Source organism: Eublepharis macularius, chromosome 14, assembly GCF_028583425.1.
Source record: "Eublepharis macularius isolate TG4126 chromosome 14, MPM_Emac_v1.0, whole genome shotgun sequence".
NCBI lineage: Eukaryota > Metazoa > Chordata > Lepidosauria > Squamata > Eublepharidae > Eublepharis > Eublepharis macularius.
Window position 1 is genome coordinate 59,902,372 of NC_072803.1, and position 16,816 is coordinate 59,919,187.

Below are 16,816 nucleotides of genomic sequence, written 5' to 3' on the forward strand. Positions count from 1 at the left end.
TCCTAGCTTTCCTAAGCACGCTGAGCCATGTGGTTGGCCAGATAGAATTAAGGGCTTAAATATTTTCCTGCCTCACATACCACTGGAACCAGCCTAGACCACAGCAGCTCCCTATGCCTTATGCAAGCACGCTGCCCTCCTCTTTAGAACCCTGAGATTAGTTAATAGTGTTAACTATTGTCTAACATTATACTCTTTCCGCTTAGATTACCTTTAAGACTTGTTCCTAAGATATGGCCCTCTTTGCACAGTTGGAGCTGGAGCCAAAACTGCATGAGTGAGACGGTTTTATCCTCTTGACCAGGGCTCATTTCTAGGGGGAACGCACAAGAACGCAGTTCTGGCAGTTCCCCAAAGAGGTCACATGTCAGGTAGCCCCACCCACCTGACTCTCAGCCATTTTGGGCCCGTTTCAGCCTGGATCGGGGCCGAAACAGCCTGGATCAGGCCTCTGACAGGTGGTGGATCACTCTCCCACTCTTCAGTGGCCCGATCCTGACCATTTTGGGCCCCTTTTCAGCCATTTTCAGCCCCTTTTGCCATTTTGGGACCAATTTCGGCCCTGAATGGCCAGGTTTGGGTCCAAAACAGCCAGAATAGGTGATGTCAGGGGGTGCGGCATATGCAAATCAGTTATCCTAATGACACACTTCTGGTGATGGCAAAAGGCATGGCATGTGCTAATGAGTTACGCTAATGAGTTCCTCCAGCTCTTTTTCTACGAAATGACCCCTGCTCTTGACCATCAGTTCCTGAACTGCTGCATTCTCTCCTGTGTTTTTTTTTAGGTGATTATAATTGAGCCATACTTCGACTGCTATGAACCAATGGTGAAAATGGCCGGGGGGACTCCAGTGTTCATTCCACTCCGGCCAGTAAGTGAATAGATGCTCCATCTTAGGGAACAAAAGAAGACGGCAGTAAAGAAGAGGGTTTTGTGTACTGTGCTTGGGAGCATCCCAAGCTTGCACACTTACACTGAAATCCTAAGCAGAATTACTCCAGTCTAAGCCCATCAATGGAGCAACTCTGCTGTTAATAAATAAAAAGAGACCCTTCCTTGTTCCCCTAAGAGGGGCCCTGCTGGATCAGAACAAATGCCCATCTTGTCCTGCATCCTGGTTTTCCGCAGTGACCTACCAGATGCCTTCAGAAGGTCTGAAAATGGGGCGTGGAGCCCAAAACCTCTCATTGATGTTGCCCCTGGTATCCCAAGGTACGCTGCCCCTGAACATGGATGTCCCATTTAGCCATAACGCCAGGAGCAATGGGTGGACCCATCCTGAATAGTAAGAAGGAAACCTGCTGGACTGCCAATCTTTAAGGAGCAGTTGGGCTGAATGAGAAGCCTGGATGGGACTAATAGGCAGGAACATCCACAACCCGCCTGCTGGACCCAAAAACATCCCACTGATAATAGTACTGAGGAAATGGGGCCACACTGATGACGCTAGAATTCCAGGCATGAGGGAGGGGAAGGAAGCAGATTCTCCACCTTGTGTACTGGGTGTGTGTGTTGGGGGCTGGGTAGGATCCAAGGGGTTGTGGATTTCACAGTGCCCCTCATATTACCCTATTAACTTCTAGCACTGTTCTGTGTTACTCTGTCCAGTATTCAGTCTGATTCCTGGGCAGCCTGTGTCTGCTTCCTTCCCTCCTCTCATCCTTATGCCGGGTTTCCCTCTTTCCCCAGAAATCTGCAGAAGGTAGGACACTAACTTCCAGCGGAGACTGGCAGTTGGATCCAGAAGAGCTAGAGGCCAAATTCACAAAGCGAACCAAAGCCATTGTCTTGAACTCTCCCAACAATCCTCTGGGAAAGGCAAGTGCAAGCCCTCCAACTGGGATACCTTTTGTGAGCTGTTTGTTTGTTTGTTTGGTGTAGTGCAGCAGCTAAGAGAATTACCTATGGTCTGGGAGGCTCTTGGTACAGATTTCACACACTCTTCACACCCATCACACTCTCTAGCTGTCCGCGGGCAAGGCATTGTTCTTTCTTAATTCCTTGCCTGCATTCTGGCCTACCTTGCAGGGTGGTTTTCGTGACTGTAACAAGATAATGTGCAGGAAGTGCTCTGAACCTCGAAACTCTGTAATGCAATTTTTATGCATTTCCAAAGAGGTCTTTTGGAAGGTTTCCGGGGGGTGGATCAGGACTGGACTTAGAATAGCCGTTAGGATCAAAAGGAAAGATCAAAAGGAAGGTTACATTATACGTAGATTACATTCCTGATCATCGGACATTCTCGCTTGCTGTCCGCTGATAAAGGCTCAAAAATGAAACTGCTTATGCATCTTTCAAACTGCCTTTAAAAAACCCCTAATATTTGCAACTCCCTCCCATTCATCTACAATATACAAGGTCTTTACATGTCTCAGATACATATAAACATGTATACATATATTTATAACCAGGCATATTGTCTTGGAGCCTAGGGATTATTTCCACAGATGGAAGGGATTTCTATCGGTGGAGCAGATCTTCCTTACCTCCCCACTCTTGGAGCAGCCCACAATTCCCCCTTCCAAACGCTGCCCCGCTCTGAGATCCTTTTGGGATGTTACCTGTTACCTTTGTAACAGGTAAATTCAAGGCCCTGGCTGAACCTCGATACTTCGTAAGGAAATTTCTGTATGAGTATCTGTAATGATTCCAAGTAAATGGGTGCCTGTGTCTTTAAATGCTTGGTTTGAGCTAGGTGAAGAGTGGGGGTGAGAGAGAGGGATGAGTGAGTGATGTGATTGGTTGATGAGTGTGGGCGGAGTGAATGCAGTTGGAGACTGACAGTAGGGAGAGAAGAGTGTCAGTCAGAAGAAAGCAGGCTAGCTGTGTGCTGCCTGAATATGTTAAAGTGTTTATGAGAGAAATATAACCTGTGTGGAACCTGAACTGAGCATGTTTGTGAAAGGACACTCAGTCAGGGAAAGAGGGGCCAGCTGTGGGCTGCCTGAGCAGGTTTCATATTTCTGTGAATGAGAGTCAGAGAAAGAGAGGCCAGCTGTGTGCTGCCTGAGGAGTTTTAAGCATTTCTGTGAGAGAAATACTGAGTCAAGAGAAAGCAGGCAAGCTATGTGCTGCCTGAGGAGTTTTAAGCATTTCTGTGAGAGAAATATCGAGTCAAGAGAAAGAGAGACTAGCTGTGTGCTGCCTCAGGAGTTTTAAGCATTTCTGTGAGAGAAATATTGAGTCAAGAGAAAGCAGGCAAGCTGTGTGCTGCCTGAGGAGTTTTAAGCATTTCTGTGAGAGAAATACTGAGTCAAGAGAAAGCAGGCAAGCTATGTGCTGCCTGAGGAGTTTTAAGCATTTCTGTGAGAGAAATATCGAGTCAAGAGAAAGAGAGGCTAGCTGTGTGCTGCCTGAGGAGTTTTAAGCATTTCTGTGAGAGAAATATCGAGTCAAGAGAAAGCAGGCAAGCTATGTGCTGCCTGAGGAGTTTTAAGCATTTCTGTGAGAGAAATACTGAGTCAAGAGAAAGCAGGCAAGCTATGTGCTGCCTGAGGAGTTTTAAGCATTTCTGTGAGAGAAATATCGAGTCAAGAGAAAGAGAGACTAGCTGTGTGCTGCCTCAGGAGTTTTAAGCATTTCTGTGAGAGAAATATTGAGTCAAGAGAAAGCAGGCAAGCTGTGTGCTGCCTGAGGAGTTTTAAGCATTTCTGTGAGAGAAATACTGAGTCAAGAGAAAGCAGGCAAGCTATGTGCTGCCTGAGGAGTTTTAAGCATTTCTGTGAGAGAAATATCGAGTCAAGAGAAAGAGAGGCTAGCTGTGTGCTGCCTGAGGAGTTTTAAGCATTTCTGTGAGAGAAATATCGAGTCAAGAGAAAGCAGGCAAGCTATGTGCTGCTTGAGGAGTTTTAAGCATTTCTGTGAGAGAAATATCGAGTCAAGAGAAAGAGAGGCTAGCTGTGTGCTGCCTGAGGAGTTTTAAGCATTTCTGTGAGAGAAATATCGAGTCAAGAGAAAGCAGGCAAGTTGTGTGCTGCCTGAGGAGTTTTAAGCATTTCTGTGAGAGAAATACTGAGTCAAGAGAAAGCAGGCAAGCTGTGTGCTGCCTGAGGAGTTTTAAGCATTTCTGTGAGAGAAATATCGAGTCAAGAGAAAGAGAGACTAGCTGTGTGCTGCCTCAGGAGTTTTAAGCATTTCTGTGAGAGAAATATTGAGTCAAGAGAAAGCAGGCAAGCTGTGTGCTGCCTGAGGAGTTTTAAGCATTTCTGTGAGAGAAATACTGAGTCAAGAGAAAGCAGGCAAGCTATGTGCTGCCTGAGGAGTTTTAAGCATTTCTGTGAGAGAAATATCGAGTCAAGAGAAAGCAGGCAAACTGTGTGCTGCCTGAGGAGTTTTAAGCATTTCTGTGAGAGAAATATCGAGTCAAGAGAAAGAGAGGCTAGCTGTGTGCTGCCTGAGGAGTTTTAAGCATTTCTGTGAGAGAAATACTGAGTCAAGAGAAAGCAGGCAAGCTGTGTGCTGCCTGAGGAGTTTTAAGCATTTCTGTGAGAGAAATATCGAGTCAAGAGAAAGAGAGACTAGCTGTGTGCTGCCTCAGGAGTTTTAAGCATTTCTGTGAGAGAAATATTGAGTCAAGAGAAAGCAGGCAAGCTGTGTGCTGCCTGAGGAGTTTTAAGCATTTCTGTGAGAGAAATACTGAGTCAAGAGAAAGCAGGCAAGCTATGTGCTGCCTGAGGAGTTTTAAGCATTTCTGTGAGAGAAATATCGAGTCAAGAGAAAGCAGGCAAACTGTGTGCTGCCTGAGGAGTTTTAAGCATTTCTGTGAGAGAAATATCGAGTCAAGAGAAAGAGAGGCTAGCTGTGTGCTGCCTGAGGAGTTTTAAGCATTTCTGTGAGAGAAATATCGAGTCAAGAGAAAGAGAGGCTAGCTGTGTGCTGCCTCAGGAGTTTTAAGCATTTCTGTGAGAGAAATATTGAGTCAAGAGAAAGCAGGCAAGCTGTGTGCTGCCTGAGGAGTTTTAAGCATTTCTGTGAGAGAAATATCGAGTCAAGAGAAAGAGAGGCTAGCTGTGTGCTGCCTGAGGAGTTTTAAGCATTTCTGTGAGAGAAATATTGAGTCAAGAGAAAGCAGGCAAGCTGTGTGCTGCCTGAGGAGTTTTAAGCATTTCTGTGAGAGAAATACTGAGTCAAGAGAAAGCAGGCAAGCTATGTGCTGCCTGAGGAGTTTTAAGCATTTCTGTGAGAGAAATATCGAGTCAAGAGAAAGCAGGCAAGCTGTGTGCTGCCTGAGGAGTTTTAAGCATTTCTGTGAGAGAAATATCGAGTCAAGAGAAAGAGAGGCTAGCTGTGTGCTGCCTGAGGAGTTTTAAGCATTTCTGTGAGAGAAATATCGAGTCAAGAGAAAGAGAGGCTAGCTGTGTGCTGCCTGAGGAGTTTTAAGCATTTCTGTGAGAGAAATATTGAGTCAAGAGAAAGCAGGCAAGCTGTGTGCTGCCTGAGGAGTTTTAAGCATTTCTGTGAGAGAAATATCGAGTCAAGAGAAAGAGAGGCTAGCTGTGTGCTGCCTGAGGAGTTTTAAGCATTTCTGTGAGAGAAATATTGAGTCAAGAGAAAGCAGGCAAACTGTGTGCTGCCTGAGGAGTTTTAAGCATTTCTGTGAGAGAAATACTGAGTCAAGAGAAAGAGGCTCACTGTGTGTGAAGCCTTGGAAGAGATCTGCGTGAATGAGAGTAAATGAAGTAACTTTAAGAACCGAGAACCACTTTTATGAAACCAATACGCTTCTTAACTAAATAAAAGTTTATTTTGTTTTGTTATATCCCAGTGTAGCTGTCATTGCTATATCCCATTCCTATCCTCAGGGCCACATAGAACCTCGAAGGAGCCTGACGCTTAAACACGTTACCAAAGGGAAAATTTAAATAAAATATCTTGGAATAAAGTATTCCTGGTGGCAGCAGACTACCCAGAAGGAGTTAAGGGAAAGATTAAAAGAAAAATCTACCCCAAGGAAAGTAAAGATCATAACAGTATCATTATCTGCTATTAGCTCCACCATATCAAAGCTTGTTTGCAGCATCTCCTCGAGTGGGTCTTTTGTACGTGAAGTAGACGTTGCTTGCTCAGACGGGCAACCACAAGCAGTTAGCAAAGCCTTAAGCAAAATTTGCAATCCTCAGTAGCTCCCACATGCTTTGTTAGCACACCTTTTCCTGTCATGGGTGTGCTACAGTTATCTACTGAACTGATCAATCCATTAATGGAAAGTTCCCCCCATTTCCAGACAGTTCATGTAGAAAGATCACCCCCCTGAATGAACTCTGAACGCTGGACAGGTTTACTTCCAACTGTTTAACCCATCTCTTGCTCCGTAATGGTCTTTTGCCTCTGTCCGCTGTAACCAGCAAAACTTCTCCTACCCTGTGGGCTTCCATTCACAGTAATCTCTGAATCTTTAATTCCATAGTTAAGCTCTAACAGTTCCGAAGGCCCCACGTTCCAAGGTGCACGTGGACACACAAAGCTGCCTTATGCTGAATCAGACTAGCGGCCTATCAAGATCAGGAAGGGTCGACTGCAGGGCCGGGGCCGGGGTTTCTGGCGCCTGAGGCGAGATATGTACTTGCCCCCCCACCCCCCGCTAACTAATTTTAAAAGACAGAAGAAATGTAGGAAAAATGAAAAGCACAAAACTTGAAACTTTTTACATTTTTAATGTAATTTTTATTTCTTAATTTAAATTTTAAATTTTAATTTTTTTTAGTAAATGTGAGAATAAATAACAACAGTCTTTGTTTTCCTTATTGTGAGCCAAAAATCTATTTTGTGAGCAGAAACAGCAACTTGCATTAACGTTTTGAGCAGACCTCCTTGTGTGTGTGTGTGTGTGTGTGTAAAAAAGTTTGCCTCTCTCTTTCTTCCCACCTCTCTCTGAACCCAGAGATCCTTGGCAGTAGACGGGGGGCTTCTCTTACTGGGCCTGCTTGAGCACCTTTGTCAGAGATCCCATTTGGGAACTACCCTTCATGCTCATCCTTCTCCCCCCCCCACCCTTGTGTTTGAAGTGAGCATTAGCTGACAGCTAAGCATGTGGTGTATAAATATTGAAATAAACTATTGGGGGAAAGGGGGAAGGTGAGGGTGATATATGGAAACTAGGGAATGAGAGAAGGAAGGTGATAAAGGGGGGCACAGTGTGAGGCACTGCTCTGCTGGAGTGAAGGGGGAGCAGCATTGAGATCAGAGAATAGCAAGGGGGAGGGAGAACGAAAGAGAGACGGGGAGGGAGGAAAGTAATAGAATTTAAGACAACAACTTGAAACCCAACAACAGTGATTTGCTCCTACCTGTCGCACAGGGACTGAAAAGGAACTGTGTGTGTCTCACCTCACTTCCTCCTTCCTCTGTGGCGGTGCCCACACAACCAGCCACTCTTTCCACCAAAAGCAGCACCCCCCCCCCCCCAAAAAATCCTGAGGAAAGGTAAGAAGTAGAATTAATGCCAGCCAGGGAGGGGTGAAGGGATGTACTAAAAGGAATGACAGGATTGCCCACTGGAAATAATGGGAGAGGCTTGAAGGCTCATTGGAGAAAATGGGAGCCAGGAATGTCAATTTACTTGCATGGGCTCCATTGAAATGCATCACAACACAAAAAAAGTCCAGTAGTGAAGAAGTGAGCTATGGCTCATGAAAGCTTATATCCTACCACAAATTTTGTTAGTCTTATAGATGCTATATTGGACTCTTGCTTTTTTCTACTGCTACAGATAAACATGGCTACCCATCTTGATCTATCAACACAGGCCCCAGAGTGGAATGACAGTCCCTGGGAGAAGAATCAGTGGTCTGGGACTGGAATGGCAGTGGGTGTGGAATGACAGGGGGTGTCATTCGAGTCCCAGAGCCCTGACTCTATTCCCAGGAGCAGTCGTTCCACTCTTTGACCTGTCATTCCAATCCCTGAGCACAGGTTCTATTCCTAAGGGCTGTCATTCCACTCTGGGGCTGTCATTCCAGTCCAAGAACACTTCTGCTACTCCCAGGGGCTGTCATTCCATCGTGGTGCCTGTAATTCCACTCCAAGAATGCTTCTCTACTACCAGGGGCTGTCATTCCACTGTGCAATCTGTCATTCCTTCCCAGAGCACAGATTCTGCTTTGAGGGGCTGTCATTGCAGTCTGGGAGTTGTCATTCCAGTCCCAGAACACTTCTGCTCCTCCCAGGGTCTGTCATTCCAGTCTGGTGCCTGTCATTCTAGTCCCAGAATGCTTCTTCTACTCCCAGGGGCTGCCATTGCCCTGCACTCTGGGGGCTGCCCTTCCAGTCCCAGAGCACTGAGCCTATCCCAAGGACTGTCATTCTACTCTGAAACCTGTCCTTCTGGTCCTGGAGCACAAACTCTATAGCTAGGGACCGTCATTGCACTCTGGGGGCTGTCATTCCACTCCCGGAGTATTCCATCTGGTCCCGGAGACCTTTATGGAAAATCCATTCCATATTTTCTTTGCAACTTTTTTTGTGTCGTGATGCATTTCAATGGAGCCCAGGCAAGTAAATTGGCATCCCTGGCTCCCATTATCTCCAATGGGCCTTCAAGCCTCTCCTATTATTTCCAATGGGAAATCCCCCTGTCATTCCTTTTAATTACATGGAGGGGGGGAGCAAGAAAGAAAGGAGGGAACAAGGGGGACAAAAGGTCAGACGGGGAGATTGCTGCTCCCCAGCCACTTAGAGTCTCTCTTCCTTGCTCCACGTGGAAGCTTCACCCAAGGTTTAAAGAGAGAGAGAGAGAGAGAGAGAGAGAGAGAGAGGAGGAGGAGGGGGGAAATGGCAGAGAGAGAAATGTCTCCGCTGATTCTCTAGGTCCTTCTCGCTTTCTCCTTTCCCTTCCCCTTTGCTTTCTTCTGTCATTATTCCGTCTCCTCCTCCCCCCCCACCCGAGTCCCCCAAAAGAAACTTACCACTTTTCCTCTGCTCCTTTCCAGTTTGTGCAGCGACAGGCAGGAGATAGGGGGGAACGCTTGGCGTGCATGCGTCCTCCCAGCCCTCCCACTCAGTTGCTCCACAGCGCACGCGCACCCACCCCGGCGCCTCTGCACCCAAGGTAGTTGCCCGACTTGCCTCCATTGATGCGCCGCCCCTGCTCGGCTGTCTGCTTGGCTGCCACTCTAGGATCTGAGGTTCTTCGTATCACCTGGTTCTTGATTCTTCTTGAATAGAGTTGCCTGGGATTGAAAGGAAGACTTTCTGCTTGCAAAGTAGTTGCTCTACCACTGAGCCCCTGCCAAAAATGAAGCTGCTTCATACTGAGTCAGATCCTTCATTTATCGAGGTCATTATTGTCTGCTCGGACTGGCAGCTGCTCTCCAGGGTTTCGGAGGGAAATTTTTCACATCATTTATTGCCCGATCCCTTTTAACTGGAGATGCCAAGGACTGAATTTCCCTGAACACCCTCTGCTGTCTTTCCCTTCCTTAGTGTCTTGTCTTTTTTAGTTTGGAAACCTGAGGGCAACGGCCCTCTGTCCCTTGATCAACAGGATATAACGTGCAGGCAACGTGGGTGTTTGCTTCTGGCAATGGGGAGGCAAACTGATCTCTTGTGTGGTGCAGGTGTTCAGCAGGAAGGAGCTGGAGCTCATTGCCGGACTGTGCGTGAAACACAATATCTTGTGCTTCAGCGATGAGGTCTATGAGTGGCTGGTCTACGATGGAAACAAACATGTTCGGATTGGTAAGCCTGTCTTGGTGAGGGGCGAGTCCTAGCTCTGTAGGACTGCTATCAATCGACTCGTAGATCAATGCTCTGACAGCCTGAGGCATCTTACATTAAATCCAGAAATTACAATAATTTTTTTTAAAAAACTAACGAATCACAAAAGCACTAGGCAGAGGAATCTTAAAATTGGCAGAAATCAGCAAAAATTTAGATGGAAACATTAACTCTTTTAACCAGCGAAAAATACAGTAAGAGCCAAGTTATAGAAGCTTCTGATAAAAGTGAGATTTTAAAGCAAGCAATAAGGATATTAGGGCAGAAGGAGAGAACAAAATAGACACAGGCTGTGCTGGTCAATTACAGCACCTATTAAACTCCTTGGCGCCTTTATCTGACTGAGAGCCAAGCTACAAGTGATGACTGACACAGGTTGGACACTTTTCAGAGCCAAGCTACAAGTGACGACTTACACAGGTTGGACACTTGTCAGCTTCCCTCAAGTTTTGATGGGAAATGTAAGCATCCTGGTTTTACAGCTTGGCTCTCCATTACAGCTGCAATACCAGGATGCCGACATTTCCCATCAAAACTTGAGGGAAGCTGACAAGTGTCCAACCTGTGTCAGGCGTCACTTGTAGCTTGGCTCTCAGAGGAAATCTCCAGCACCTAAGAGTAGACAGTTCTATGACAGACCAGTGGGCTGACTTGGTTTAAGGTGGCATTGCATGTTCACATGAATTTACCAGCCCACATACGAACTATGGCTGGCAGCACTCGCCAAGATCTCCTCCAAGGTCCTTCAGCTGGACTCTCAACAGTCCATTTTCATGCAAAGCAAGTATCCCGCTGCTGAGGCACACAGTCTGTTAAAGATGCTACTGTAGAGGAACAGGGCACTGGTGAGAGATGAGTGATCTGTTCGGGGGCAACTCCGGGCAAACCTCCTCTCTATACAGATCAAGCTACTAGAGAAGTATTATTTTATATTTATTGTAACTTCCTGAAGAAATCAGTTGTGTGTAGGTAGAGAGTCAAAGAGGCCTGTCTTCTCTTCCCCTTCTCCTTAAGTTTCAGCTTCTCTTCTCTCTAACAGCTAGTTTACCAGGAATGTGGGACCGTACTGTGACTATTGGGAGTGCTGGCAAAACCTTCAGTGCAACAGGTTGGAAGGTAAGCTGCCGAGATCGAGGAGGACCGGGTATGTATTCACCAGCCATCATGTCCTTAACTGGTTTATGTTTTGGTCAAGAACGTAACATCCCGTTGATTTTCTGTATTCTTTTGAGCTATAAAATGTGAAGAAGGGGTGAGTTTGGGCTTGAACTTGTATTTCTTCTCCATTGCAATAGGTGGGCTGGGCCCTTGGGCCGGATGACCTTTTGACACACCTAAGGACAGTCCATCAGAATTCGGTGTACCACTGCGCCACAGCGGCTCAGGTGAGGAAATGGCCTCTCCGCCATAGAAAGAGCGCCAAACAAAATGGCAGAGGTTGTCTGGAGGCAAATGGTCAGAGTAAGTCATCAACAGTGAACAGACTGGACGGATCTGCAGTATTTCTGTTTTCATTCTGATTACCGGGTTTCTGTCAGAACTACAGTGTTGAGTTTAATGGCTACAAGTTTGAGCAGTAATGTTCAAGACTATATGTTCCTCACACGTGTACCACAGAAAATTGATATTCAGTTCCCTAGAAACCAGCTACATTTAGAGCTAAACTAGATAAAATGAGGGAAATCACATTTGTTGATGATTTCTGTTCTTGCTCATCTACAAAAGTGGGAGGTGGGGGGGCCTGAGCTCTCCTACCCACAATGTATCACCTGCACACCACCCTGTCTAGTGATGCTGGAAGGGAGCCAGATGGCAGAAAAGTTCTTGGGACAATGAACTACGCTGAGGTAAGGCAAGGAAGTGAGGAGGGTTGGGTTTCTCTTAGTCCCCTGGCTTTAAACATGAGTTAAACAAACCTGGTTGCTGTTGCATGTCTTGTGTTTCGTTTGATCATCACGGAAATAAGCTTTAATAGGCACAGGCACCCAAGTCTGCTAAAATCAACGCTATCCCTGTAATTCAGCAGAATAAAGTGGCCCAGACTTAGGTGGCAGATTTTCTGATGGTCTATTATTTTCAGCTTTATTCATTCACCAGTGGGGGCTGTGCCATTTGGAATCTCTGCTCGAGGCACTGGTATGTTTTGGACTATCTCTGAGAAAAATTCTGAACACTAGGGAGGCAGATTGTAGATCTCCCTGTACTCAGGCCAAAGATCTTCACAGCTTAGCATAACAGAACTGGCTCAAAACATTTTTGTATTGCAGGCCGACTATCCAAATGGCTTCCCCGTCTTTCCCCTCCTTAGCCCCATTCACAGACTTTATTGGAGCATAAGCTCTCTTCATCAGATGCATCGTCAGCTTTCAAGAATCACAGCTCTCTTAATCATATGCCAGTTTTCGAGAACCACAGCTCTCTTCATCTGATGCAGCTGGCGAAGAGAGCTGTGGTTCTTAAAAGCTTATGCTACAATAAAGTTGGTTAATCTTAAAGGTACTACTGAACTCTCTACTATTTTGCAACTACAGACTAACACAGCTAACTCCTCTGGATCTAATACCATGAGGGTTTTAAAAAAAAACATAGAAAGCACTGTTCCCTGGAAGTGTTGTAAATGGTCTGGAGAGAGCTTTTCCTGACAACCTGCTGACCCTTCTTGCTCTGGAGAACATTGACCTCAGCACACAAAAGAGAGAGATTATTTGGGTGTCGAAAAATACCAAAACAGTGCACTCCTAAGAACATTTTCCTGAGAGTAAGTTCCATGGACCAGACTTCAGTAGAATTCTGAGTAGACTTGGCATTGCCATTACGGTTGCATTGCCAGATATAAATAATGTTTAAAATGATTCATTTCAGATGTTTTCCTTTAAATTTAATTGTGTCTGTAGAACACAATGACATTTTTTAACTCCCGAGGTACATTAGAAATTTGGCTTGGGGTAGAAATAGACCCCAGAATACAGCTGTTCTAAATTTTTCGCAGACGCGCCAAATCTGTCACGTGTTCGTCTGCCTTGCCTTGTGGCGTTGGCGTTCTCCATCGGCATTTAATGTATTAATTTCTCTGATTTCTGTGCACCCCTTTCCAAGTCTCTTTTAAAAAATACAATCTGCTCCTCGTTTTGGTGTCTTTCATATGAATTACAGTGATTTTGGAATTTGGGTCGAATCCACATTACTCAATCTAAGTCGCATGTTCCCCGCATTCTCCATGCAATCCCGAGTGCCAGTCACATTACCTCATTAAACAGATGCATTTCATTCACATTTCTCCCGAATATGTGGTAACAGGTTCTCATCGAGAGTTTCACAGTGGACGTGAACGGGCAAATGCGCAATTTACACGGTTTTTTAAAAAACCACCCCCCTTCCTGTCTCTCCGGCCGTTCCGAGAGTTCCTCTTGGCTGATTCAACTTTCAAGTGCTCCGTAGTCTGCAAAAGACTGTTTTTGACTTCATAGCGTTGGATTTATTGATCATGTTGTTTCTAAATCAAATCTGGTCGTTTGAAAAATCATTTTGGGGTGAATCCCTCCTCAGAACGGACTCGCGAAACATCCTTTTTAACTGTTTTTTATTTTTCTCTGGATTACTGTGATATCGAAATTACGGTGAATCAATCACTCGAATTTAAGAAAACACAGAAAACAATTTCTGATACTGAGGACTAGACCGTTGGTTTATTATGGCATGTGTTATTAGTTCATGGACAGTGGAGGGGGCTGCAGCAAGGAAAAAAAGAGAGGGTCAGAAATGTGGTGCATGAGAGACAGATACCAGGAACAGGATTGTCGCTTCATTGATGTTTCCTTATAAGGCGAGATCGAAATAACGGAAAAGTCAGTTCAAAAAAATAAAAAAAATGGGCGGGAACATTTGTTCCCGCCCATTTTTTAAAAATTTTTTTGAACTGTTCCCGCCCACAAAAGTGGATATTCCAGTCGCTGTGTGACGGTAGGAGCGCGCGAGAACAACGCATTTGAGGATGGAATGTGAACGGAGGGGAGAAATTTGCGGATTGAAGACAAACGCAAAAATACCGGGGAAAATGCGTGTGAGAGGTGAATGTGGATTCAGCCTTGGTGTGGGTCTTTTCTTAAGTTGGATGCGCAACTCCATTGGCCCTGGGGTTTTTGTTTTTCCGCTCTTCCTGAGAGGCCCCCTTTTACACCCTTCCTCCTGTTCATCCCCTCTTGACCCAGGAAGCGGTGGCTCGTGCTTTGCAAACAGAGTTCCAGCGCATGGAGAAGCCAGAAAGCTACTTGGTCCAGTTGCCCAAAGAGCTGCAGCAGAAGCGGGACCGGTTGGTTAACTGTCTGTCTGCCGTGGGGATGAAGCCTGTGATTCCTGAAGGCACCTATTTCTTGATCGCAGACATTTCAGAATTCAGTAAGCTCAGCTCTGAAGTTTGAATGAGAAGGGGAGGGATGGCAAACCCCGTAACAAACTGGTGTGAAAGAAGGGCAGGCCCACGGGGAATACAATAGAACAATATTTCACAAACTATTCAAGGCGCCTTGGAATAGACGGCCGCCCTAGCCGGTTGTTGTAATATGAGAATCTTCAACCACATGGAACCAGAGGCAGTGCTCCCGTAGAAGAGGACACGAAATCTGAGGTTTCTAAGCCGGCCCCAGATTGGGCCTGAGGAGGATTTTTACATCTCTCCCACCTCTGCGTTTGCTCTGTGTAAGGAAAGGACACCAGAAAGAAGGAAAGAGTCTAATGCAAGGATCTATATTCATACAAACTCTATTACACCCGGACATGTTGCAATAATCTGGAATGCACTTTCTGTATATTTATCTTGAATGCACTTTTTGTATATGGGATTTACTCTCGTTCCTGTAAGAACAACACAAATATGTATGAATGTTTAAATCATACAGCACTGGCACTTTAAAGATTGAATAGTTTGTGAAATATTGTTCTATTGTATTCCCCGTGGGCCTGCCCTTCTTTCACACCAGCTCTGAAGTTTGACTGGAAGGGCTACAAGGGGGGGGTGTTGGTTATTGTGGGCTTTCTCAAATTTTGGGCTGATCCATTGTTGGGCGGCCCAGTGGGAGGAAGGAGTTCCAGGCATGGATAACAAATGGCACTTGGAGGACTGGATGTTCCATTATGAGGCTATCTTTCAGTTAAGATCAACTTAATTGATACTCTATTGCTTTCAAACAGCCTATTTCAAATTGGACACAACAGTATAGAGAGAGTCACGGGCAAAGCGTATCCGAAACAAGAATGAACCTTGACGTACTTACTAAACTAATTAAAGATACAGTGCAACAAATTATCAAGCAGTCTTCAAAATCAATTCACAACAAACTCTAAATGGTTATGTAGCTGGCAACAGTCAATACAAAGGAAGCGTGATAAATGAAGCCGCAAGCAGCATCATACAAAAACAGTATGCAAAGTGCAGAAGTGCTTATTCGATTCAAAACTATAAAGTGCCAAAGCTGGCGTCACCAAATCACACTTTCTAAACCACAGAGTATATACCAACTTGATGAGTAACAAACCAAGACATACAATATAAATCAGTTTTATCAATAGCACAAGGCTTATAACAATTCACACGTCAAAAATTTAAAGAGTAGCAACTGCAACGGGTTTGCTAGCGAGGAGTCCCGTTTCTGATACCCCTTCCTCCTGGCTGTTACCAAGAGAGACGAATCAAGGTCAGTTACTTATAAATTTTCATGCACAATGGCCGGTCGCTCAATGCCGCATGTCTGATTCTGAAAAAGTAAAAAAACCTTCAGAAGTAGAATTAGCCATTTCAAATTGGAAGCTTTGCCTCCTAATTGCAGTTGTGGCAGCAGAACCTCTGCCCCCATGCCAGCTGCATTCATCAAAAGGAGTCCTGCATCCTCTTATTCCATTGGTAATACCTGTGAGAACCCTGACCTGGTTAGCCCAGGTGAACCTGACCTCGTCAGATCTCAGACGCTAAGCAGGGCCGGCCTTGGGCAGTAATTGGATGGGAGACCTCCAACGAAGACCAGAGTTGCAGAGGCAGGCAATGGCAAGCCACCCCCTGTTAGTCTCTTGCCATGAAAACCCCACCAGGGGTCGCCATAAGTCAGCTATGACTTGAGGGCACTCTCTACCACAGTGGTGGTGAGAATGTGGAGTTCCTGGGATCTTGGGGTTCTCGTGTGGTAGCCTCCAAGGCTGAGGCTATCACGGGAGAACTTCTCCCTGAGATGCAAGTTGAAACTCAACTCTTTGGCATTTGGTGTAGGTGACTTATTGGGCTGTGGCGGGGAGGGAGGATGGGTGAGTTAGAATGTAGTTTTCTTTTGTCTTATGTATGCATATTTTGCTGGATTGGGGAGGTATTTTATCTTTTGAAAGCATTTTTTGAGCTGGGGGGAAAGCAACTTCTCAAAAGGTCACTCAGAAGGGAGAGGGAAAGAATTCTGGCCTTTTGAAGGCCCTAAACCAATCTGAGACAGGGATAGTGAGCAGACCCCCTGCTCTCATAGGAACTATCTTCAGTGGAGGCGGTGCTGTGTCTCCCTTACCTTCAAAAGAGAGGAAGGTGGCGCCTCAATCTGTGCTTGCTGTGCCTGGATTTATGGAACTTCCTCCTTGCCTTCTCTCAAGCGTTGGATCAAGGCATTTTCATTTTTGAAACATTATTTTTACTCGCTTGTTCTGGATTGCTCTAGTCAGGCCTGATTCAGATATGGGCGTGGACTTAAGAAGCCTTAAGCATCTAGTTAGCTTTCCTATATCAGATCATTTAATGCCTGCAAGACGTATGCCTCAAAGTTTTAGGTCTATTCGTGGGTATAATACACAACTAAATACTATTAGAGAATCTCAGCTTCCGTTTTAAGGCTCCCTCCCTATGCTCTTCCATGGCAGTTTCGCTCTTCTGAACAGGGTCTCCTGCAGGTGCCACCCTGCACACGGGCAAAATCAACAGCAGCCCGTACACGGGCTTTCTCTGTGGTGGCCCCTACCCTGTGGAACAGCCTGCCTGAGGAGGTGATGAGAGCCCCCAGTCTCCTGGCTTTCTGCAAATGATGCAAAACTGAATTATTCAAAAAGGCTTTTTACTCAAATGGGAGGGCTGTA

The 16,816-nt window shown here is 45.6% G+C and overlaps 1 protein-coding gene across 4 annotated transcripts in view; it reads left to right on the plus strand.

The window, feature by feature from the left end:
• Window positions 1-16,816, plus strand: part of KYAT1 (kynurenine aminotransferase 1) — a 53,644-nt gene that overhangs the window by 26,414 nt on the left and 10,414 nt on the right. For all 4 annotated transcript variants that reach the window (XM_054998123.1, XM_054998124.1, XM_054998125.1 and 1 more), the window contains 6 exons: window positions 789-875; window positions 1,694-1,822; window positions 9,559-9,679; window positions 10,758-10,834; window positions 11,014-11,103; window positions 13,927-14,113. In XM_054998123.1, coding sequence (XP_054854098.1) covers window positions 789-875; window positions 1,694-1,822; window positions 9,559-9,679; window positions 10,758-10,834; window positions 11,014-11,103; window positions 13,927-14,113 — 691 coding nt within the window. The remainder of the gene's footprint in view (window positions 1-788; window positions 876-1,693; window positions 1,823-9,558; window positions 9,680-10,757; window positions 10,835-11,013; window positions 11,104-13,926; window positions 14,114-16,816) is intronic.